Source organism: Mauremys mutica, chromosome 10, assembly GCF_020497125.1.
Source record: "Mauremys mutica isolate MM-2020 ecotype Southern chromosome 10, ASM2049712v1, whole genome shotgun sequence".
Lineage (NCBI taxonomy): Eukaryota > Metazoa > Chordata > Testudines > Geoemydidae > Mauremys > Mauremys mutica.
In genome coordinates, this window is record NC_059081.1 from 66,884,972 (window position 1) to 66,911,083 (window position 26,112).

Sequence of the window (26,112 nt, forward strand, 5' to 3'; positions counted from 1 at the left end):
CTGAACAGTCACAGGTCACGCTGCTCGCTGCTCGCTGGTATTTAAAGAGTTCCTTGTCGCTGTCCCAGGCGCCTGTATAGGGCTTCATGAGCAAGTGCATTAGCGGGCAGGCTGGGTCACCGAGGATCACTATAGGCAAATGTACATCCACAACAGTTATTTCGTGGTACGGGAAGAAACTACCTTCCAGCAGGCGTCTGAGCAGCCCACAGTTCCTGAGAACACACGCATCAGGAACCTTGCCCGGCCATACGACGTTCATGTTGGTAAAAAGGCCCCTATGGTCCCCCAGTGCTTGCAGAACCATTGAAAAGTAGCCCAATTTCTCAGCAGCTGAATGTGGAAGAGGTGGACGATAAAGTGCGAGGAGGAGAAAACGGCGAGGATCGCAGCGGGCTCCATGCTTGCAGTGCTGTGGCGTCCACGCTGTCACTGACCAGAAAAGTGCACGAACAGATTGCCCGCAGGCGCTTTCAGGGAGGGAGGGAGTGAGGGCGTGATTGACGGTTCAATGACGACAGTTACCCAAAACCACCCTCGACACATTTTTTCCCCCAGCAGGCATTGGGGGCTCTACCCAGCATTCCAATGGGCAGCGGGGACTGCGGGAACTGTGGGATAGCTTCCCACAGTGCACCGCTTCGAAAGTCGACGCCGGCCCCGTGAATGTGGACTCAGAAGTTCGAATTAGTGTATTTAGTATGGATACACAAATTCGACTTCATAAGGTCGAATCCACAAATTCGAATTAAGTAGATTCGAAATAGTCCTGTAGTGTAGACAAGGCCTAAAATGCATTCCTCTCAGAAATGAATTAACCTTCTTCATAACAGGCCAAGGCTTGTATATTATTCTGGATTCATTATTCATCTAATCACCTGCTTCTGGAAACTCCAGAAGACCTCTCAACTATATAAAGGGTGAAATAAACATGTTATAAGTGTGCTTGTTCTGAGCTGAAGTTGTAATGAACTTGCAACCACGTGGGTGGGGTTCTGAAGGACTGCCTCCTGCTAGAGCCCATATTAAAGTTGGGATGATGTCTGGTAAATTTATTAGCATGCAAGTTTCTCTTATTGTTTTGAATAGGTTTTCTCTTTAGTGCTTTTTCTTTAAGAATAAAATAGGCTTGCATAGAAAGAGCTGTGCGATAACTTATAATCACTCTGTTATCAGTCTCTGAGAACAAAGCAAACAGGTCTGCTTGGCAGCCTGTCTCTGCTGGGAATATCACAGTGAAGTCAGGGTTCTGTGCAGCCTGAGGATACCCCAGGCAGAAGGGAGTGAGACACGGGTTTCCACCCAAGAAAGGCAATGGCTGGAGAGCTGGAAGCTTGAGAGTGGGTCCTTTAGCTGGTCCACTGAGGGGCAATACATGTGTAGTTGCTTAGAACTGTGACAGATATCAAAATTGTATCCGTTATTAATATATGTAATAGTAGATTTATAAATCTGTCCACATATTTTATATTTGCATATCACACATTAACCTGTTTTATACTTAACAAAATGCAACCAAAATCAGTAATATGAAATGCATCCTGGGAAGAAAAATGCTGAGACAATAGAAGTACTAGTATTTTCAAGAAACTGGAATATTTTATACTTTATGTATCACAAAGAATGAACCAAAATGTTTTTGTGGTAAAACTTAGTGTGTGAGATCTCAAAATCAAGAATCAAATTGTAAATATAATAGTGTAATGAAATCAATAATACTGTGTAAAATGGGTTTTTCTTTTTTTGATTATATACTTCTAGAACTGTTCCATTTCGGATTTATAAATCAGAGTGTTGCCATCTGTAAAGAGCCAAAGCCCCCAAAATAATTTTGACCAGTTTTTTTTACTATGTTACAGACCCTCTCCATGCTCCAAAGACAGAAAGGGGCTGTAACCCCACAAAAAACAGCCCACCACTTAAGGGGAGTCTCTGGACAGCATGGAGCTGGGAAAACGGATCTTGCTTGTTCCTGCAAGGAGCCAGTGGCAGATTAGCAAATTGGGCCTGGGCCCATTGGGAGCTCCCCGGAAAAACTTGTTCTGGCCCAGAGGCCCCACAAAACCCTAATTCGCCCCTGCAAGGAGCTGAGCACTCTGATCCTAGCAAATCGCTTAATCGTGTACTTAGTGTTAAGTACCTGAGTTTTCCTATTGACTTCAGTGGAACTAGCATGTGCTGTTGTATTATGTTACAGGAAATAAATGGGCCAAAGGTGTTAACATAACCTGGTCACTGTCCAACACAGTGTGAAACAAGTTCCGAGGTTTGGTAAACAGAGACCGTGGCCTATTTAGCACCACAGCAAACATCATTTTAAAGTCCTTTTAGTCCTTTATAAAAATACAGAAAAGAAGGAAACTAGTGAAAGGATTTGAAATGTAAAGTATTAAATAAGGCTTTCATTGTAACAACCTCCCTTCTTCCCTTTCCCTTTAGCTGGTGAGAGTCTTAAAAGGACATAAACCCTTTTTTGAGAGTCTCTTAGCTAGTATTGAATGTGGCGATAATTGTTCTTTTGGGTAAAAGCAAAGAACTTAGTTGAGATGAGCAGGAGCTGTTTTTGTTGCTGCTGCTTTAAAGTCTGATCCTGTTTCATTTCAGGTGGTCGTTGGGATTCAGCTTGAGCTGATAGGGGTGCTGATGTCATCTGGGTCCCTCTCTGGTCAGGACATCTCTCAGGATCAGAATGAGGAAGGCCTGGGGTCACATGAAATGGTGGGACTGGCAGCCATAATAGTGAAGCTTGCTCTTTTGCTTCTCCCCACAATGTCTTTCTTTAAGTACCCACAAAGGGAATGTCGGGTGGAATAGCCCATCCCTTCATTATTTTGTCCACCAATTAGTAGCCAACACACCAGTTTTGGCTCATTAACTTCCAGTACAACATCTTCTGTTTTGAACAAGCTTGATTTCAACATAGTCCTTGAATTATATCAATGTGGCCTTTTTTGTTTGGACTAATTTAATCTCTCTGTCTGGTTCTTTTGCTCCTGTTTGTAACATTCATTATTGAAAGCAACTCAACTTACTTTCTGTTAGCCTGTATTAGTATAGATTATTGCAATATTTTATAAACGTTTATATACTTTTTACAATGAGGTCACAGTTAGGGTAAATTTGTCGGCTCAATTATCACAACAGTGCTTAATTTCTTTGCGTGATTAGGACCAAAGAGCTCAGTATCTTGAAAGATTTAGCCCGTAGAGTGGGGAATTCTTAGAAGTGTACAGTGTTGATCCAATTCTGCTTCACTAAGTGAGGATTTAGGCCAATTCTGAGTAGTTTTAGAAAATCCCAAATGGAAGGTGTGTGGGCTACATAAAATTTCAAACACTAATTTACTTTGTCAATAGAAATGCCACCTCGAGCATACGCACAACTGATGTGTGACCATCTCATGTTCTTTTACCATTTAAAAAAAATGATGATGAACCTCTAAAGATCAGGATGTAGTATTTTTGGTTTTTGTTTTATTCTTACTGAATAGTTTGCTCATTTCTTGGTTATTTTTGTTTAGCATTCTGTGAATATTAAATGGCTGACTTCAGGTAGAACCATCATTCAGAGGACATTTTAGGCCTAAAAAGAAACAAATGAAGTCTTGGTGCTTCTCCATCTGTCTTTTAGGGGGGTTGGACCAATATAAAGGTAAGGAATGAAAAAAGGAACAATCAACAGATTAATTTGAAAGCCTGCTACCAGTAGAAGCAAGTGAACAATTTTAATTTGCCATCTGCAGCTGTTTAGCCATGAAAAGCAACATCTCTTTTCACCAGATTAAGATGTGGGATTGTTTAGTTCATCTGTGCAAGATCAGAAGATTTTTAGATGAAGTGATAATGTGGAATCGAGTTTTCATTTAAAATTTTCTAAACATAAATGAACACAAAAGTGAAGCTCTCTATTGTGCCACTTTTTAATCATATGGGGATGGCTCCCATAATATTTTTTCTTCTTTTAATATATCTTAGACTGAACCTATACAATGGATCCTTTTGTCTTCAAACATATTTCTCCAGTCCTATATTTTGTTCCAATTCATCCTATAACTCCATCATATGCTGAATTAGGAAGACGTCCAGATATGTGGACCGAAAAACGCCATTGTGTACAGAACAGATCCCTGATTCCACTTCTTTGTCTCATACATATTTTCTAGATAAGCCATGTGGAAAATATATGCTGAGGCCCTGATCCTGCAGCTGGTTCCTCGTGAACTCAGGGATCTACTCATGTGAATATAGTTGCAGGATTGGGGCTTAAGTTATTACAGTAAGTGACTGCTATAATAAAAGTTTCTATTCTGACCCCTTGCTTTCAAGTGCTTATACATTTCAGAAATGTTCTCTTTTTAGGCAAAAATATTTCAAATGTAGCCTCTGCCTTTTATGAAAAGTTTGATCAATACCAGTGCAGTTATTTTTCAGCATGATGGGGATGAGTGGAAAAGTGCACTTTTGGAATGAAAAGAGGACTCACTGAGTAGAAGTCCCATTGGGTGTTCTGTTAAAAAGTAATTTGGCCTGACTTATTGAAAATGTCCTCTGTGCATATGCAGTACAGCTAATTTCTTATTTAGGCTCCCAAACCATAGCTCAATACATCTGAGTAGTCTCATTGGTCCAGATCCTTAACCCTGATGCTGCAAAGTGCCACAAACTTCCTTAACTGCGTGGCTGAGGGGATCCCCCAGTGGCAGAGAGTGGGTATAGTCCCTTAAATTACTTTCATAAACTAGTTTGTGTAGCATATACAGAATAGTATACACAGTACTAGAAAATTCTTCATGTGTCTAGTTCATAGGTGAAAGTGTATGATGTTGTCATGCATTAAGTAATAGTATGTAATAATGTAATTAAATACTATATCCTAATACCTATGCTAAGGGGAAAGAGTTAAAGTTATGTGCATTGGATCTTAATACTGCAGGACTGTAGGTGTCATGCTGATGATGCACAGCACAAAAGAAATGTTAGGCCTGGTCCACACTGGGGGGCAGTGTCGAGGTAGGATACGCAACTTCAGCTACGGGAATACCGTAGCTGAAGTCGAAGTATCTTATCCCGACTTACCTCCCGTCCTCACCGCTTGGGATCGACGTCCGCGGCTCCCCCGTCGACTCCGCTACCGCCACTCGCTCCGGTGGAGTTCCGGAGTCGACGGGAGCGCGTTTGGGGATCGAAATATCGCGTCTAGATGAGACGCGATATATCGATCCCCGCAAAATCGATCACTACCCGCCAATTTGGCGGGTAGTCTGGATGTACCCTTAGAAAGGGCAGAAAAAGATACCAAGAACTCTCATATTATTATATTATAAAGAAGTTGGGGGAGGGGGAAGAAATGCCCACACTTTGTCAGGAGGATTAGCCCAGATAACAATAGGATCAGGGTTGTGTTCTGTACACAGTGCAGTTTTTCAGTTCACGTATCTGGACATCTTTCTTAACATCTTTTTTCTTCTAATCCAGCAACTCCTCAACAAAGTTTGAGATCATGGAGTCATTTGGAGGGCAGAAAAAAATATACGCTAGAGGGGATTTATGTTGACATTAAAATTACCCAACTGTTACATAACACTTTTCATCGGTAGATCTTAAAGTTCTTTACAAAGGAGGTCAATATTTACTATCCCTATTTAACAAACAAGGAATCTGAGGCATAGCGAGGTGAAGTGACTTGCCCAAGGCCACCCAGCAGGCCAGTGAAAGAACTGAGAAAAGAACCTAGGTCTTTGCAGTCCCAGTCCAATGCTGTGGTCCCTAGTCCATGCTACCCCCTTTAATGGTTTTGTGTATTAACCCCACCATAAAGCAAACTGCATTATGAACTTGGATTGTTAGTATGCATGGCTTTGTGATTAAATGTATTAATTTACGTAGAAATGCGATAGGGCATAGGAAGGGATGTAGCTTTGATTGAAATTATTTGGGAAAACAGTATTGAAATGGAAAAAAAGTTTATTACTTCTGAATACAAGAGAACCAGTTCTGCCACTCTTACTCACAATGACTAGCTTAATCAAGAGATCTTTAAGGGGTGACTTGATCACAGTCTAGAAGTACCTGCATGGGTGTGACGAAGTGGGAATGTTCTTAATGTTTTCTCTGAATACTGTGTGGGTGCCTCAGTTTCCCCTATGCATTTCTTAAGTATCTAGGTGGTGGGATAAGGGTGTGTGATTGTTGCAGAGCGTGAGAATGGCTGCACAGAGAATGGCTGTCTGCACAGAGAATGGCTGACACCCTGTCTCCTGGCAACTGATGGCCTGGGCCCGTCCCCTGCAAAGGTGCCGACTGAAGGTGTTAGAGAACAAAGAGATCAAGTGGCCTCCTGGCCTGGGAAATAGACAAAGGCCAGAGGAGGGTCTGGAGGGAGTTTCAGTTTAGAGCTGGCTGGGGAAATGGAGGGAGCCCCAGGACTGGGGTCTAAGCTTCATGCCCCCAAGATGGACCAGACTGAGGGGGTCCTGTTGTCTGTACCTACAAGCTCTGTTTTGGACTGTGTTCCTGTCATCTAATAAACCTTCTGTTCTACTGTCTGGCTGAGAGTCACGGTGAATCGCAGGAAGTGGGAGGTGGAGGGCCCTGACTCTCCCACACTCCGTGACAATGGGGAACAGACATTTGATGATAGAGGGCTCTTCTATCTAGCAGACAAAGGTATAATAAGTTTTATAATGGCTGGAAGTTGAAGCTAGACAACATTCAGACTTGAAATAAAGCATAATTTTTTAACAGTGAGGGTAATTAGCCACTGGAACAATTTACCAAGGGTTGTGGTGGGTTCTCTATCCCTGACAATTTTTAAATCAAGATAGGATGTTTTTCTAAAAGATCTTCTCTAATTCAAACAGGAGTTAATTCAGGGAAGTTTTATGGCCTGTGTTATACAGGAGATTAGACTAGATGATCACAGTGATCCCTTTTGGCTTTATAATCTATGAATCTGATTACTCCCAATGAAGTCAATGGGGGAAAACTTGCTTGAGTGTTACTCAGCATAAGAATGGAAGAATTGGGCCTGTGAGCACATACATAGTTGCTAAAGTGGTCTGTTCAAACAAAATAGCATTCATTACGTCTAACTGCATTTCCACATCATCACAATGTGTCAGATTAGAGAACTTCCAAATGTAATCCTCAATTTACTGCCCTTTGTGTTAAGAAACTTTCAATCAAAACTGGTGTTTTGCATCGTTTGTTGATTTGCCCCAAATGCTTGTAATAGGCACAGATAAACTAAACCATCTCAAAATTTAATCTGACATGAAGAGATGTTTCTATTCCCAGCTACTCGGCTGCAGATGGCAAATGAAGATAGTTTACTTGCAACCACTATGGCAGGTTTTCAATTTTTCAATTTTTTTTGTTGGCTTTTCCATTTTTATTCCCTACCCCGGATGCCTCCAAAACCTCTTAAAAGGCAAGTTAGAGTGTATTAAGTACACATCTCTCTACTGGGTGCCTAAATTATTTAAAATTCTCATTTAATTATTCTTTAATTGCATGAATTTGGAAGGAAGCTACTTATATTTCTAGGAGCACTAGGCTGGAAAGAACGAGATCACTCAGGATATTTGTACTGGGACTCAGAGCTGCTCATTGCCAACTGACTTGTTTGAATCTAGCCCAGGCCACAGCCTACAGTCTGTCTGTCTGCCTGCTATTGTGGTCTCGGTGCATATTGTCAAATTTGGTCTTTTCCATGGTTAGTTGCAATGGGAGATTAACAAGGGTCACAACTTGAACATATCTGACGCAACTCCCTGTACTTGGGGTTTCAGAACAAACAAGCCAAGAACATAAGCGATATTCAGAACTGTTTGTCCTGGATCCCTTTGGTGAAGAAACCATTGGGCTCAGGGAAATGCTTATGAGAGAGATCAGAAAAGAGGAGTGCAAATGCTGGAGGGACCTGATTGAGCCAACAAACCTATGCTATGTTTGTAATAGCACCACCATTTGCAATCTTAACCCTGATGGACAACAGTGAAAAATGGATCCCTGCAATCTCTCCCAACCAAGTTGCACACCAACTCATCCTGAACTGGTAAACCAGTTCACAAAGCAGAGCATAGAATGAAACATGTTAAACAGTAACTTTGCTCGCTTCTCATAAACACCAAAGTCCACAATGAGCATTGAAGAGCTCCCAATAGCCATGAAAACCCTGAATTGTGGAAAGGCAGCTGGTCTCAAATGTATATCTAATGATCTATTATTACACTTCGGAACAAGAGCACAGAAGTGGCTGCTTCTTTCATTCTTGCACAGAGACAATGCAGATACCTAAGGAGGTGGAAACAGGCCTAAGTGGTTGCAGTACTCAAAACCCCTAACAATCTTAACTCTGCAAAGAGTTATAGACAATATCGTTACTCTACTCAACCTGAAATATATATGAGTGGATAATAATAAGTAGAATAGCCCCAATAATGGAAGGGCAGCTGACTGATGACCAAACCATATTCTGCCCAGGACTGTCATGCTCTGGTGAAGTTGCAAACCTAACTCAATACATAGAAGATGACTTTGAAACCTGCAAAATTACAGGGGCTAGATTTGTTGATCTGTCAGCTGCTTACACCTCCGTGAACCATTGTGTACTTCTGGTGAAACTGACAAGAATTTTTAGAAATAGCAAGCTGGTCCAGGTCATCTCCTCCCCGCTCAAGAATCAATATTTGTTTGTCAAGATGGGTGGTCAGAAGAGTCGATGGCATACTCAATGGAATGGATTGCTCTAAAGTTCCGTGCTATCATCTTTGCTGTTTAATGTCTGCACAAATGACCAACCAGAATTCCCTGTCATGTGAAGATTCATTTATATAAGTTATCTTTGCATTGCTACCCAGTCGGAGAGATTTGAGGACATCAAACATTTTCTAATTGGCTCTCTGAGTGTACCTGGTGAATACTACTTCACATAGTTCCTGAATGCCAACCCTAGACAACATAAGTGTCTCTTCCACCTGAAACACCACCAGACCAAGCAAAAACTCCAGATATCATGGAATGGTCCAGTCCTTGAGCATTATTAATACCCAGTGTACCCAGACATCATCTTGGACCAAACATTCAAAGAGCACATCAAGAAGCTGAAAAAAGAAGGTGAACTCCAGGAATTGTGTACTCCAGAAACGGCCAGCATAAAAGGGGTAGGATCAACAGAGACCTTGAAACAAACTCCCACGCTGTTGCTATACTTCCTCACTGGGATTGCACCACCATTAGTGAGGCAGCAGGTTGCCTTCACTAAAAAGGAGAGACAAAAACAAGTGCATGATCTGAGACACCCAGTGTATATGGATACATACTACTAACCAAGAGTCTGAAGTCCAGAAAGGGCTTTGCTTCTAAAAATCCATTACCCCACAATACTACTGTGGAAGGCTACAGAGTGACAAAATGGTGGGAAAGGCCAATGATCTTGGAGAGCCTGGTTCCTTCAGGATAACTCCTTCCACACAGCAACCTTGAATGAAACATTGTGTACTCTAAATTGAGTGAGACCTGGGTTGCAAAGGCTGGTGATAATGACCAAGTAGAGGCTGAGGAATACCCCAAATGTAAATGTGGAGAGCCTAGCCAAACACCTGAACACTGACTGATGCAGTGCCCTCTGTCAACATCCTGTATGCCTGAGACACTATTTGAGATAAGTTGTAACACAAGATCTTGGCTGCCATTTTGGAGCAATAAGTTGATGTTATGATGAACTACATTATGTAAAATAAACTGGCACTTGCAGTCTATTTCCTTATAGACATTAAAAAACACGTGCAGAGACCAAAGACTGAATTTTCATGCAGACTGAACTGTCCTTACTCCTAAAGATACTGGGTGTGCCTTTGCATCATGACAGAATCAAACTGGTAGTGCATTGTTGGGAAAGCTTGCTCTGTGAAGTTGAGGATTTCTTTTTTTAGTCTGATGAGCCAGCATTATCCACCAGTATTCTGATCACTTGAAAATTAAAACAAAAATATTTAAACATTTGGAGAACCAAATAAACATAGCATAGGTGAGATTTGGTCAATAAGCTTACTTACAGCCCTCCCATCCACCGAAAGCTCATATGTGCTATATTTTTGAACCTTACTGGCAGTAGGAGTATGTTCTTTTTAAATTATAGTGGCCATGTATCCATATCCAACTAGTCTTCATTTCTGAAGCACATTGTATCATGAGGGGGGTCTGACTGAATGAGCAGATGGTACATTGTCTTAAAATACAACTGCCCTTTAATGTAGCCCAAGTCCTTTCACAGACTGCTTGTCTCCCATAGAACAGGTGAGAGGGGGCTCTCAAAGAGAACATTCTGTTTCTGTTGCCACAGCTTTCCTACGACACCACACCCACTTGTCAACCAGCTAGTGGAGGAAAGGAAACCAATTACAATGTCATTGAACAACAGACAAACACAAACATATTATGAAAGAATCTAACTACTAGGAAGAGTGGGATGAAAAGATACCTATAATTTGCACTAGGCTTATTATGCATTACTAGTTTTAGAGATAATTTCTAAAGGCTTCCAGAAGGCAGTTTTTGTGTCACCTCCTTGTTAAAAGTAGCAGTAATTGCTGACTTGGTTGAGCCAGAAATATGATGAGAACAGGTTTTTTTAGTGGTATTTTGGTGCAAAGCCTATATTAACAAAAATAGATAACTGAACTCTTCCATCCTTCCTCCTTCCCTCAATAAACAAACAAAAACGCTTATTTGTTTTCATCTGAATGTGTTCAACATTCTTTTGGGCTTTTCAATAAAACATGGGCAACTAAGTGTTTGGAAGTAACTGAGAAGCGACGTCAACATGATAGTGGAAGCAATATATCACTGTCCAGCATGATCTTTTTAGCCCAATGCAGTGAACTCAGCTTTCTGAAAGACACAGATTCATATTTTTCTTTTCTTTTTTTCCTTTTTGTAACTGATTTTTAAGGGTATTTAGCAAAGTCCGAGTGCATTCAGTAGGGGCCAAGCCCAGCACAGCATTGGAGAGCAGGGAAACAGACTAGTGTGCTTTGAGCACAGGTTTCCTGCTGGCTAGGACTGGATTCCTCAGGGTGGGCCAGGGTCCTGCATTTTGGAATGATCTGGATAAATTCATGGAGGTTAAGTCCATTAATGGCTATTAGCCAGGATGGGTAAGAATGGTGTCCCTAGCCTCTGTTTGTCAGAGGGTAGTGATGGATGGCAGGAGAGAGATCACTTGATCATTACCTGTTAGGTTCACTCCCTCTGGGGCACCTGGCATTACCCACTCTCGGTGGACAGGATACCGGGCCGGATGAACCTTTGGTATGACCCAGTCCGGCCATTGTTATGTTATGTTCCTGTGAGGAGGAGGAGTGTGCCTGCCATCGACCAGCAAGTGCTTGCTGCTGTGTTTGCTGGACCTGAAATTTCTTAATTGGTTTATAAAATGCCAGTTTAGGATTGAGTTTGAACCTTTTTAATTTAATTCATTCTTGTTCCAGTTTTGATGATAAATGAAGAAAAGAAAGACCTTTTCATATGTTTGTGATTTCTGACTCCTTCTGTGGCATCAGCTACCTGGATAAATGACACACTGTGTAGGTTAATAATAACAGGTTCTTTCCTAGGCTCATGTTTTGTTTTTAAAGGAGTGTTATTCTACAGTTATAGCATGAGAGATGTGTGTTGTAGATTCATAGAATAAGTGAGGGAGAGGGAAGGCAGAAAGGAATTGGGAGTGCATTATATGCAACAAAATAGGGGATTTTAATGTAAAAAATCTATTATAAAATCTGATTTACAGAGCAGCAAAATTTAGTAAATACATCACCACATTTTCAGCCTCAGTCTTAAGTATAAAAGAATTTCTGCTAGAAACTAAGCCATACATGATATCTAGCTGGTATTGATATCTAACACTGGTAGCCAATCTGGGACTGCTAGCAGCAAATATCTCCAATAGCTGGTGATGGGACAGTAGATGGGGAGGGCTCTGAGTTACTACAGAGAATTCTTTCTCAGGTGTCTGGCCGGTGGGTCTTACCCATGTGCTCAGCGTCTAACTGATCGTCATATTTGGGGTCAGGAAGGAATTTTCCCCCAGGTCAGATTGGCAGAGACCTCGGAGGGGTTTTGCCTTCCTCTGCAGCATGGGGCACTCTCAGGTTTAAGATAGTGTAAATGGTGGATTCTATGTAACTTGAAGTCTTTAAATGATGATTTGTGGGTTTCAGTAACTCGCCAGAGGTTAGAGTTCTATTACAAGAGTAGGTGGGTGATGTTCTGTGGCCTGCAATGTTCAGGAGGTCAGACTAGACCTTTCTGAATTTAAAGTCTGAGTCTAATCTAGACTGAGTTCTTAGGAGCTGCAGACAAGTTAAATAGGGTCTTGACTCCACCCCTTTTGTATTGCAACCAGTTAGCTTCCTCCACCATTCCATGCGGTGGAATGTTTTTCCTTTAATTTAAAACATTATTACACCTTTTCTCCTCTAAGTAGGAGGTAATAAGGGCCCACCAACAACAACATATGTGAAAAAGCACAACAAATCAAAATGAGAACCAAGAAACAGCTAAACTAAGGATTGGCCATCCTCTGTGGGAAGCTGCAGTGCCACATTCTCGGCACCAGATGGTGCAGTATGAGGGGATAAACAGCAGCACCCACAAGCCCCATCACATGAGCTAAAACAGAGTCCATCAGCAAATACCCACTGTCCTATATTGTGTCCTGGTCTCTGTCTTTTGTAATGAGGTCTGAAAGAAGGAAGAAGTCAGCTGTGCAGTATGCACCCTGCTGTTGTTCGTTTTTCTTCCCTACCTTTCCCCTGGGGCTTTCCATACAGTTTCAGTGAAGGATTTTAATGCAACTAACATAGGTTTTTTGGTATTAACCTAAGGGGTAAAGCTATTAAATGTTTTTCTCCTGCCCAGTGGTAGCCTGCTCTGTCACAGGGAGTAGTACAGCAATTCTGTAAATCCAGATTTAGAATAATTGAGTACTTGTAAAGTAATAATAATTAACAAAAATGTTATTTTTGCACTTTAGGATTGATTTTATTGCATTTTTCTTTGTGCTATTATTTCTCAAGTATGATAATAAAAATAATTTAAAATTTCTTAGACTATATTTCAAAATGGTTTAAATTGGTGGTTGTCTTTATTTTACAAAATGAACTTAACTGAAATTTACCTCACTCTCTTCCTGAAAACTCCATGCCTCCCCCTGGCATTCTACCATTAAACTCTAGTCAGGTGTTGCCCCCTCCACCCATTGCCATTGTCCCTGTTAGAGTTATGAAACAAAACTTTAAGGAAGAGTCACCCAAGCTCTTCCCCTGGCCCTGTCTGTCCTTGTTTGGAGACCCCATAATTGTCACCCCGGCCTACGAATCTCTGCTCATCTACTATATATTAGACTGTAAGGTTCTCAGGATAGGAACCTTGTCTTATGCCTGCAGAGCACTGTGCATGCCCATGGCACATGCAAGTAGCATAGATGTCATTAAGTTTATGTATATCATAAAATCTGAACCTGTGTATCTTAGAATGGGCACACCTCTTCATTAATATGGGGACAATCTGTGCTCTAGGATTTAGCTACTTCCTGCATTTTACTAGCATCGCCTCAGGAGTGAGAGCATCAACCAAGTTGCTTTTATTCACCTTCCAACATCTTAGGAACACTACCATCTTGGTATGATGAAAATGAGACTGAGCTAATGGCCATGCAAATAAAATAGTCCTATTCTCTCACAAAGGGGCCTTCAATGTTATGTGGAATAAGGAGTGGTGATAGGAATGAAGCTTGCAGAACCCTACATAAGGACGTTTGGGACAGAAACTCAATTTCCCAATGTCACTGTGAGGAATCCTTCCCCTCAGCCCTGGCTTCATGAACAAGACCTCATGGCCAATAGTATGAAAGGCTGTTCAGAGATCTACTCATACTGACCGTTTTCCATCCAGAAAGGAGACTGCTATGCATGGAGGCTGAAAGGGATCAGGGAAACCTGTGTAACTCAGATGACATAATTCACTTCTCCCAAACTCTCTCCAAAACTTTACCTAAAAAGACAATTTAAGAGACAAGCCAACAACTGGCAGGATCACCAGCATCAAGAGGTGGATTCATAAGCAGAGGCCTAAAGGCAGCTGTTTTGAGAGAAACTGTGTGTATTCCCCACTTGTGAAGATGTCAGCCCTGCATAAGTAGGGACAGGGCATTGGTTGCAGACCACCTGGCTGGCTGTGGGCCTATCAGCTGGCACAGGGGTGGTGCTTGAATAAGCTAAAAAGATACATTTAAACTGCATTCATGTTAAAAATGTAATAACATACTGAAATTTTCTGCACTGCAGCTGCACTATCCACCAAAAGGAACATCACTAAGCACCCCACCCCTGCCCCTGGGACTAAACGAGAAAAAGAAATATTTATATATAAAAAGAGAATTGACTAGATTGTATAATTCTTATATCTATTTAAAACAGCTAAAGGTGGTGGTGAGAAAAATGCATTAAAAAGAAGACAGTTAATGTTAAATAAAATGTTGTAGCTGCAGCGTCCTAATTTGTCTTGGTCTGGGACCTTGCTGCTGTAGCACTAATGAAAACGTATAATGTTTAGATGGTTCCTCAGTGGGTTGAAGTAAATGGAGCAACCTCAATTTACACCATCTGGGGATCTGACCTGTTATGTTATGTTAGAAATATGAAACAGATTAAAGCCTATACTTTTTATTATGTTGATTTTTTTCCATTTTACCTACATTTATTTAACATTAGATTTTTTTTTTGAGATAACATATTAGAAGTTGCCTTCTTGATATAAGGATAGTAAATTACTGATCCCTGTACTTATAATTATAATTACTTATAATTTGGTTTGGTTAAAGGAAGAATATTTCTTATCTGTAATAAATCATGCCTCTCTAATCTACTAGAGTTCTTTGTTTGAAATTTGGAGATAAGAACATTATGCAGATTAGTCTAGATTAGAGAATACTGTGAGAAACTTCACAACGAGCTAACAAAGATAAATTAATTGCCACTATAGTGGCCGATTAAATTCATGATTGACAAAATTATCAGTGAATTTGTACTTCTGGGAAAACTGGAGTTAAAGCTAAAGTAGCATCCCTAGCTTTTATACCATCATTCTTACAGCTGATTAAAAATTCTGTAGCATCTCTTTTTAGAATTAGAAATGGATATTTTTTACTAAACTGAATATGAAACCAATTATACAATCAATACAGTGGCCCATATGATTTTTTAAAACTTAGATTTTAAATATCATTAATATTATCCCATATTGAGTTTTCACTGTGCCTCAGATTTTTATATGGACAATGTTTAACTATATCATACCAGATGCAGGTTGGCAGCTGAAGGTTTTGACAGCTGGATTGGGACTTTTAATAGTTGGGGGAGTCATGACACACAGTTTGAGATCTTGGGATAATCCTATTAAATTAAGTATCAGAGGGGTAGCCGTGTTAGTCTGGATCTGTAAAAGCAACAAAGAATCCTGTGGCACCTTATAGACTAACAGACGTTTTGCAGCATGAGCTTTCGTGGGTGAATACCCACTTCTTCAGATGCAAGTCTTCTTGCATCTGAAGAAGTGGGTATTCACCCACGAAAGCTCATGCTGCAAAACGTCTGTTAGTCTATAAGGTGCCACAGGATTCTTTGTTCCTATTAAATTGTTGTTTCTGCTCAGAAATGATCAGCAGTGAAATGCTGGCATTTATGTTGCCTTGTTTACAGTTGAGAGTTAACACCTCCTGGAGATGACTAGGCAATTCTTTTTCTGAACCATTGTTGCAGGCTGACTGCAGACTCAGGAAGGTAACACTGCATCAGGTAGCTTTGAAAATGTGAACCAAACAATTTTTTTGCAACAATGAATGCTAGAAATCACACACACACACACCATAATATCAAGGGTAAATTCCTGGCTGCAGAATCACAAAATGCCTATGGCCCTAATCATAGGTGTGTAAGAATCAGTCAGTGAATATTAGTAGTGCTGTTTTCTAGGAAATATGATGGAGCTGAAGGGATAATGGATTTGTAATGTAGGGAGTCTGTTTTCATAGATCATTAGGGTTGAAAGGGACCTGAGGAGATCATCTAGTCCAACCCCCTGCTCAAAGCAGGACCAATCCTCAAATGGTCCCCTCAAAGATTGAACTCACAACCCTGGGTTTAGCAGGCCAATGCTCAAACCACTGAGCTTTTGTCCGTGGTGTGCATCTATAGAACTTTTGGGAATGCAGGAATGGGAGAAGTAGATGTTAGGGCTGAACCAGACTTGGGAATTGGTGGGAAGAATAGAATGGTGGGGGAAAGGAATCAAGTGTGGAGACCAGCAGTCAAAGGTAAGTACATGCAGCTGATAATAGTATGGCAATCAATTCATAGGGTCTTGGGAGCACTATTTAGCTCATTCCAAGAGGCAATAGTTGGGTCCCTGCTATGTGGAGTGGGAGTTCTGGTCTTCGATCACAAATCTGAAAGCATTTGTATCTTGTATCTTTTAATTTAGAGCAGAATGGGGAGGAAAGGTTCATGAAGATTTAGCAAGTGTTAATGCTCTATTTCTATCAGCAGAAGCTGAAACTGATAGTTCCAAAACTCTCTGTGCTCTAATAATTAAAAAAAAATGTAGTTTTAGGAAGTAAATGTAGCCTTTGAAACAATGCAGGGAATTACAGCTTTAATGGAATCTGTACTGGAGATAAAATGTGAAGCACTACTCTTAATAAAGTGTATTTTATTCCTAATAAACCTTTGGTCCTTCTAAAAATCCTGAATGGGGAGGGAACCCTCTTAGATCATTGTAGGACGGTTATAGCTGAGAATCATTCTGTTTCAGAGATCGAGGGGAAAAAAAGGCCTAATTTGTAATAGTTGGCATGCAGAATTGTGCACACACATTTCCATGTGTTTGAGCTGAAAGCAAAAATTGGGATTGTGTCCTGTAGCTATACTGTGATCCCTTATGTCTGTGCATGGATGATAATTTATTAATACAGTTTACAGTAAATGAATAAAAACACCTGGAAACAGAGAATTAGACAATAAGGCCACCAACATCTGCCTGCCTATTTTGCAGTTGTGGGAAATTAGCCAGGTGGAACACACCTACTTTCCCCCGAGTCTGTGCTTCAGGTAGATATGAAAAACTCCAAGGTCTCTGACCAAATGCCCAGGTGAAGATTCCTTCTCATTCCCAGATCTGAGGATCAGTAAATCCCTGTGCATATGGGGTTTTACACAAAGTTCACTGGCTTCAATGGGAGACTTTCCATTGACTTCAGAGTGCTTCGGGTCAGGCCCATAAGGACGAATCCTATATTAAGCATCTATCTTCCTGTATAACCTAAATTACTTTTTTATGTCCACGTACATTTCTTCTTCAGGCTTAGTAAGATTCTGCTAGTAATCCATGAAATGTCAATATTGTTTACCCCATGAAAGGGGTAGAGGGAGAGAGAGCCCTCCATCTAATTAACCAAAACTCTTTCTCTCTTGTGAATAAATCTTACAGTTGTAGAGTCCCTAATGGGAATTACTGCTGCTAATTGGGGCAGTGTTAGCTTAGCGTTACTGTGGCATTTATAATATATTTTTGCAATGAATAGTTACTATATATTCCAGTAAAAATATAAATAACACATAGAATCATAGAATCATAGAATCTCAGGGTTGGAAGGGACCTCAGGAGGTCATCTAGTCCAACCCCCTGCTCAAAGCAGGACCAAACCCAACTAAATCATCCCAGCCAGGGCTTTGTCAAGCCTGACCTTAAAAGCCTCTAAGGAAGGAGATCTGTATGCCTGTGTATATACTATAGACAGATAAACATTTGCTATAGGTATAATATAATGTCAACTTAAGATATTAAAATCAGGCAAGTATAACGATAAATATTGTATCAAACAGATGTAGTGTGGTCACACGTTTAAAAACTTGTCACTGTCTCTAGAGAACAAAACGTTATCTCAGTATCTGCAAATGTAATGAATGCTGCAGTTTGGTAAGACAAATTTGGAAAAATGTTAAGCCTGACAACCTCATGTATAATATGTTTGTAATCAGGATATTTTGATTTAAGAGCCTAACTTTAGGTTTTTTAAATTTGGCATGTGTATTTTCATGATCTCTTATTTAAGTGCTGTCCAAGTTTGCCGGTGTCATGACTTCAAAATGTATTTTCAGTAATGAAATGCTGTTGGAGCCGACAACAGACATTCCCAACAACACTGCACAGCATGTGTGTCAACTGTGGGCTTTATGTATGCTGCCAGGTGTTTTGGGAATGGCATGGATATGGGGCAAATCCTCAGTTGGTGTAACCCCATTGACTTTAATGAAGCTACACTTGATTTACACCAGGTGAGGATCTGACCCTTAATGTTGCAGAAGGTGTGGTATTGGGTACCTTTATTTTACACCTTCCTTGCACTTACTCACCATTACCAGAAGCTACCCTTCCTGGGACTCTTCCTTTCACATGCAGTGTTTTTGACTGATGCACACTCTGCCCTCCCACTTGTTACGCAAAAAAAACTAGACCCCATTTGCACTACCACTGAATGCCAATGGCGATTCATTTAGACTATTTTCCTATGTATGCATGTTTTCTGGGCAGCTTACATCAGATGTCTAACTTACATCCCCAAGAGAAACAGAATCTGGGCCAATGAACTTGTGTTTCATGGAGCTTTTTTGGGACTGTGTATTGAAAAGTTTGTAAGTAAATAAAGCCTCATTATGAATCACAATGGCCATAAATGTGGCAGTCATTCTGAATCAGTCATATTTTCCATCACATCCATTTTATGGCTGTTTCCAGTTTTGTTTTAAAATTATTTTTGAATAAAAAAACTTCAATGTTCTTAGCCCAAGAATATTTTTTTAGTAAATTTCCCTCCCATCACCCAAAATGTGGTCTGTATAAATGAATAAAAGGAATAATAGCTCATCACTATGTTACTTTTATATGTCCCTTGAACTCAGAGTTAGCTCAAATTATTAAAAGGGCAAATGATTCATTAATAATAACACATTTGCTCGTAGCAATTTGGCAAAATTAGGGTCTCATCCTGCAACACTTACTCATACTAGACGCTTCTATGCTTGGAAATATTTGAGAACGGGTAGCAGCATTGGGCCCCATGGTTTTAAAACTGCAGAGAGATGTAGCTTTGAAAAGTTTCTCCTTGACGTGAGGTGTAATTGGTTTTACAATGATTTTTGAGAGAAATAGCAGGTCGAAATCACTTGTTAAAAATGGCCTAAAACTATACTTAGGGTACATTTGCACAGCAAAGAGAGACTTGGTCAACTGATTTGGGCTTACAGAGTTTTCGCAATGGAGATAAAAATAACAGTATAAACATTCGGGCTCAGGCTGGAACCCAGGCTTTAAAATCTAGTGAGGGGTAAAGTCCCGGAACCCTACCACCAGCCTGAGTCTGAACATCTACACTGTTATTTTTAGCCCCGTAGCATGAACCTGAGTCAATTGACCTTGGCTCTGAAACTCGCTGCCGTGTTTGGTTTTGGTTTTGGTTTGTTTGTTTTGCAGTGCAGCCATACCCTTTGACAATATTTCATAATGCCAAGTGAGCCTTTAAGATCTATCCAATAAATGGGACACATTTTTCAAGCTGTCTCAGTACGCATGTTTACGCAACAATCTGTCAGACATCTATTGGAAAAGAAAGAGGGGGAGGAAGTAATAGATGTAAGAAAGGCCATTCTGTTACAAAGCACAGAAGACTGAATATCTTATTTTGTCATCAATCTGAATATACTCTTAGGAGTGATGTCCTGCTGTGATCCTTGAGGTCAGTACTGCAGCTGTTCACAGTCCTCACATTTTCATGTCAGAGAGGCTGATGGACTCTGGACAACTCTGGACAATACATCCTCCACCAGTCTAACAAACCCAGTGTTTGCTGGATCTTTAAGGCAAGATCCACCCACACAGTAGTTTAGTTTCCTGAGAGCCCTAAGACTTTGGTCTAATTCAGGGATAGGCAACCTATGGCACATGTGCCAAAGGCGGCACGTGAGCTGATTTTCAGTGGCACACTCACTACCCGGGTCCTGGCCACCAGTCCGGGGGGCTCTGCATTTTAATTTAATTTTAGATGAAGCTTCTTAAACATTTTTAAAACCTTATTTACATTACATACAACAATAGTTTAATTATATATTATAGACTTATAGAAAGAGACCTTCTAAAAAAAGTTAAAATGTATTACTGGCACGCAAAACCTTAAATTAGAGTGAATAAATGAAGACTCGGCACAGCACTTCTGAAAGGTTGCCGACCCCTGGTCTAATTCGAGTTGTTGGGGTTAGTGTGTGTGTGGGGGGGGTGACTGGAGGGTGCTAAGTGATACACAGGAGGTCATCTTAGATAATCTGAGGGTCCCTTCTGGCCTTAAACTCTGTCTCTGTGTTTTCACAGCTATTTTCTCAGTGGGGGAGATATCAGGTGTAGGAGTTTAGACATTTGACCTAAAGTCATTTGTAGCATTAGATTTTGTATGTGATCTCACGGCATTCTTTTCTTTGATGCATTTATAAATAAAATAGAAGGCCAGATCCTTGGCTGGTGTAAATTAGGGAAGTTCTGTTATCTTCAGTAGACCTATGCCTATTTACATCTGACAAAAAATCGGAGTGGAGTTCTATTTTCACACATTTATACAATATATAATGAAGCTACTGTATGTTAACTACTGTAATGAGACCTTACTGAGAGAGATGAGACAGAATTATAATGTTTAAATAATAATTTTTGGTTAAAAACTAGTATGGATTTTGAAAAAAAAATATTCTTCCCTTAACCTCTTTTATGAAAGCAATTGTTTGAGCTGAAGTTACTTTATTGCTGATCACCTTAAAAATAAATTAGAAAAAGTGAGTTATTTTTGAAATCCATGTTTACTTTCCACTGAAATAGTTATTTTAAGTATTTTTTTTCTTTTCTCTCAATGTGACTTCATTAATACACACTAAAATGCCACTTTCATCTGCATCTGTAGCAGAAAGCAGTGTAAAGACAGGACTATGAGATTCTTTTGCACATTTTTTCTATACTTTATTCAAAATGTAACTCTAGGTTCCCATGCTGTACTTCTATAGAGGAAAAAAAGAAGGCCTCAAAATAATCTTCCCATCCATCTTTGCTAATGACCCCTCTCTCTTCTTTTTTCCTGGTAACAGTGGCACCAAACTGGTCACTTCAAGTGGCGACACAACAGTACGGATATGGGACTTCACAAAGGGTGAATGTATTGTGACTTTCGAGGGGCACAGCCGTGCAGTCTGGGACTGCTCATGGCACTCCTGTGGAGATTTTGTGGCTTCTGCTTCCATGGACAACACCAGCAAAATCTGGGACATTAACAGGTGTGTACTTGTTGAAAATCGTTGCGTAACTGATTGATAACTATAATTAACAGCAAAGTGTGGTATGTTTTAGGTCACTCGTAGAGCTATATATTTAGGCCCCATTCCAGTAAAGCACGTGGTTGGCTTTCAGCATGAGTAGTCCCACTGATGTCAACATTAGATTAAGAGTGTATGTGCTTTGCTAGATCAGGACTTTAGGCAGATGAGCGGTGGGAAGCAGGTAATTTAGAGTATTTCAGAACAAGATTGTTTTATTTGGCGTCTGAATTTCCTTGGTGATCAATGCTTTGTGAGCCAGAAACTTAAATGTGTGTTTTGTAGGCTTTGTTTTGGCGCATGACTACACCACACTTCTTAAACTTAGACTAGACCAATAAAACTACGGTATATTACACTTATTGTAAGTGTGATTCCTGACTGATTAAAGGACACATGCCCTATATCCAGACATGCCAAACCCGTAAAAAAAATGCAGACATTCGCCTTGGTTTTGGCTTACTTGCCTTGTGAGTTGCTTGTTGGCTAGTTTTTGGCTTGTAGCTTGTTGTTTGTTTGGCTTGCAGCTTGTTGTAGCTTGTTGCTTCTTTTTTTGGATCGGCTCCCGGCAAGCAGGGTTGAGGGGGGGGAGAGACTCGGGTGCACAGCAGGCCCACCACAATCCCAGACTGCAACCTGGGGGATCTAGTCACACACAGTGGGGGGAGCTTCTTTGGGATTGGCTTGTTTTGAAATAGGATTAGCTTGGTTTTTGGTTTATTGTGAAAGTTGGGGTACTTATTTACTGTGTGAAAGTTGGCAACTGTGCCTATATCCTTAATTTCCTTCTTTGGTCCAATTAGAGCCCACTTTATAGAAGACACTTCTAAAAATACTTGTGTGTTTCCACCTACAGCTCCGCTAACAATTCTTCCACTTTAATGAGATGGCATTATATGTTTATTAATTTGCATATTTGACTCCTTGTCCCAATCTAATCTCCCTCACCTTGCAGTTCCGGCTTCTGTCCCTTCTGCATTTGAACCAGGCCATTTTCTCTTCCATGCTTTCTGGCCCCAGCCGGGGGTCATTGAGAGCACAGGAGAGACAGTCTTCTGCTTTCATTTTCAGTCCCTAAACCAGGCCTGGCCTACAGCAGTCCAGAGGTGCAATGGCAGGGAAAATCCTATTCAGTCTTGGGCTGGAGCATGCTCAGTGCTGATGAAGTCTTCAGAGTTTTGTACCTTACCCACAAAAGTCTAGCAACTCTCTGCAGAGCATCCGTGAAGCGCAGTTTTTCAAAGCCTTACAATTTGTCCAAATTTGGGCAGATTTTCACAGGGACGGCAAAAAGCACATCCTTGGCACAAAGACACCTCTCTTGCAAAATTTCAAGTCTCTGCTTCAAAGCATGGGGGCACTAGATCACTTCAAAGAAAGTTTGCCAGAATTTTTTTATCATGAACAAAACACTGTATTTTTCACTAGCATTGTCCTTGGGAATGGATGAACCATTATGACTGAAATAAATAAATAAATAAATTTGCAGCACACATCCAGCTTGTGAAACTTAAGCCCAAACAATGAAAGTTTAGCAAAGTTATAGGCAACCAAAAACAGGTTTTTTATAATTGGACGTGTCGGGCAACCTTAATAAGAGGTCGTTCTACCAGCCTAACTATAGCAACCGTCTTTCTGAAAAGAAGTAATGGTCAGCATTAGGTTGAAACTAATCATGTCTTCATCTATTGATCGCTTGTGTAGTTGCCTCTCTTCTTAACTTCTTGTAACTTGATTATTTTTCAGCATAATTTAAAACATAGTCGTGACCTCTAATGAATAGTGCTGAGAATAGCTTTAATTGTATGTCTGAATGATTTTAAATTTGCTTAGGGGTGGTTACGTTTTAGACATCTTAAAATATCTCCACCAAGGAAGCTTTTGTTGTCGGAGAAATTAACGCAAAGCTTCACCACCAACCCTAGCCTCCCACTCCTACTAATTTACAGCTGGCCTTTCTACCTTCTCTGTACAGTCTGATGTACATTTTGCATTCGGCAGTGGGTGAGGCTCATCTGCTCCTACAACCACAAGTAAGCAGCACAGGGACAATGTGAAAGATATAATGGTTAAAATCTTAAGTAATGAAAGTGTAAATTCTTAGCTAGAGTCAGAGGTGGTACAAGAATGTGGCACAATATACACAGTCAGGCTTAGGAGACTCAATGGTTATTAAATTAGGATGCTTACATGGAAACTTCACTGGTTGATTTTTCTGTGTTGTAACAGTAGCCTGCGTTCTTACTTATTTACTTTAATTTGATCATATTGAGTCCAAAAGGCAATAACAGAATGGCCCAGCTGCTCTACTGAAGTTAGATTTCTTTGCACGATGTACTGTAGAAAAGATTTTCTGTATATACAGTATGTACAGACTGGCTATAGAGGACCTTTGGAAACACTGATCCCCACAAATAGACAAGTATTTACTATTCCCTACTGAAGACCTAAAAAGAGAATATTTTGCTTGTCTCATTAAATACCTCAAGTTGGGTATAAAAAAAACGGGAAGACCCTGAAAATGTGTTTGAAAATGTTGACCTTAACATTTTGCACACTGGTCCATGCCACATAAGTCAGGATTCTCTGTGCATAATTTATCCATGATACTCCCACTCCTTGGACACTGCATGCAGTTCTGGTCATCCCATTTCAAAACAGACATATTAGAATTTGAAAGAGTATAGAGAGAGGCAACAAAAATGATTAGGGGTCCGGAATAGCTTCTATATGAAGAGTGGTTAAAAAGACAGCACTGTTCATCTATGATGTCACAAAAGACAACATGTTAATAATCATTTCATTCTGAATGTATTTGTATTGCAGAAGCACTCAGAGGCCCCAGTCAGTGCTTGGACCCCTCTCTGCTAGGCAGAGCGCACAGACGGAATGAAAACACCCTCCCTTCCAAAAAGAACGTACAGATTACATGAAGTGCTTTTTAAAACTTACATTGCTTCAACTGTGACTGCAGGTGCAAACAAGCTACTCCCTATGTAAACTGAGTGGGCCCTTTGTACCATAGGGGGAAAACTGTCTTACTGGCAGCTGGAGATTCACCTTGTATAGAGGCTGCTGTTGGGGATAAACCAAACCCTTAGCTACAGTCAGGGGAAGGTAAAGGTGATGCCACTTGCCAAGCTTCACCTATTGCCCCTACAACTCTGGCTGAGGGCAGTGGACTCCCCATTCAAGTACCACATGAAAAAAGAGGGTCACAGTCCTACTTCAAGTGCTGAGGGAGATGAGCTGGGGGCAAGACTCCAGATGGTACGGAAGGGAGGGGTGCATTCTCTACCTCCTCTCTGACAGTGACACTCAGCTCGTACTACCAGGAACAGCATAGGGAGCCCGTAACACTGGCTTGCATGGCATTCTTATCTGTTCCATGGAACTCCACAGTGTGGATCTTGACAGACAATGCATCTGCAATGCATTACATAAACAAGTGTCCCTCTGCCAGGAAGCCATCAAGCTATTGACATGGTGCCATCACCACAGGATAATCCCATTGAACAGTTCTGGCAGAAATTTCCCTCCCAAAATAGAACCTGAAGCAGACACCTGCCCTGAAAAATTTCATCCTAATGGCAGAAAGATACCAGCCCTTCCTATAGCAACAGAGGCACAGCTGTGTCGTTGCTCGGGTTCTTTCCTCTTACGTTTTCATACATTTCAATGCTTTGTATTTGAAATAGAACAGATTTATCTGAACACAGGTTCTAAATGAGTACCGCCATAGAGTAAAAACGGATCCAGTAGCCCCTCTCCTGTCTCCACTCTATGCTGGTATAGTCAGCAGGGGCGGCTCCAGGCACCAATGCAGCAAACGCGTGCCTGGGGCGGCAAGTCATGGGCGGCACCCTGCCAGTCCCTGCGAGGGCGGCAGTCAGGCAGCCTTCGGCGGCATACCTGTGAGAGGTTTGCTGGTCCCTCAGATTCGGTGGCAATTTGGCATTGGGGACACCGAAGCCGCGGGACCGGCAGACCTCCCACAGGCAAGCCACTAAAGGCAGCCTGCCTGCTGTGCTTTGGGTGGCAAAAAAGCTAGAGCCACCTCTGATAGTCAGAGCTGAAACCAACAAATGGAGGGAGTCCCATGGTGCTGATAGCTTAGTGTGGACCCTCTGACACCTGTCAGATTTTACCCTGTAAGTAGGTTTGGCTGTATTAGAAAAACTTCAGTTGTGAGCCATCAAATGGCTCAAAATAAAACCTTTTCTGATGTGCTCTCCCTAGTGAAAATTGCCCAAGTACTGAGCCAGGTGGTGCTGAGTGAGTTCAGTAGACATCAAAGAGAAGTCTGCTGTCTGTTCCTGACTGCTGCTTCCCATTACCAGAGCCTCCAACTCCACTAATCTGACAGTATGGCCACTTTCCATTTTCCCTTTATTTTAAAAAAAATCTATATTGCATGCTGCTTACAGCTCCCAATTCAATCTTCCTAAAAGAAAGTACAGCTTGTGTTACTCCCAGCAGCCAGCCACTTTCACTTCCCCACAACTGAGCTGCTGCTTCTTGTCAGCAGACTGATGTAAAGATTTCATTTTACTATTGGACAGGCTGAATCCAGAACACAGTACGCTCTACATGTACCTTTTACAGAATGTGAAAAGTAGGCCAGCCACCACTGAGGAAAAGGG

General features: G+C 40.9%; 1 protein-coding gene across 7 annotated transcripts in view; it reads left to right on the forward strand.

Annotated features, from left to right (window-relative positions):
• SPAG16 (sperm associated antigen 16) overlaps window positions 1–26,112 on the forward strand; it is a 766,854-nt gene that overhangs the window by 479,729 nt on the left and 261,013 nt on the right. For all 7 annotated transcript variants that reach the window (XM_045032690.1, XM_045032687.1, XM_045032686.1 and 4 more), the window contains one exon: window positions 21,245–21,430. In XM_045032690.1, the coding sequence (XP_044888625.1) occupies window positions 21,245–21,430 (186 nt within the window). The remainder of the gene's footprint in view (window positions 1–21,244; window positions 21,431–26,112) is intronic.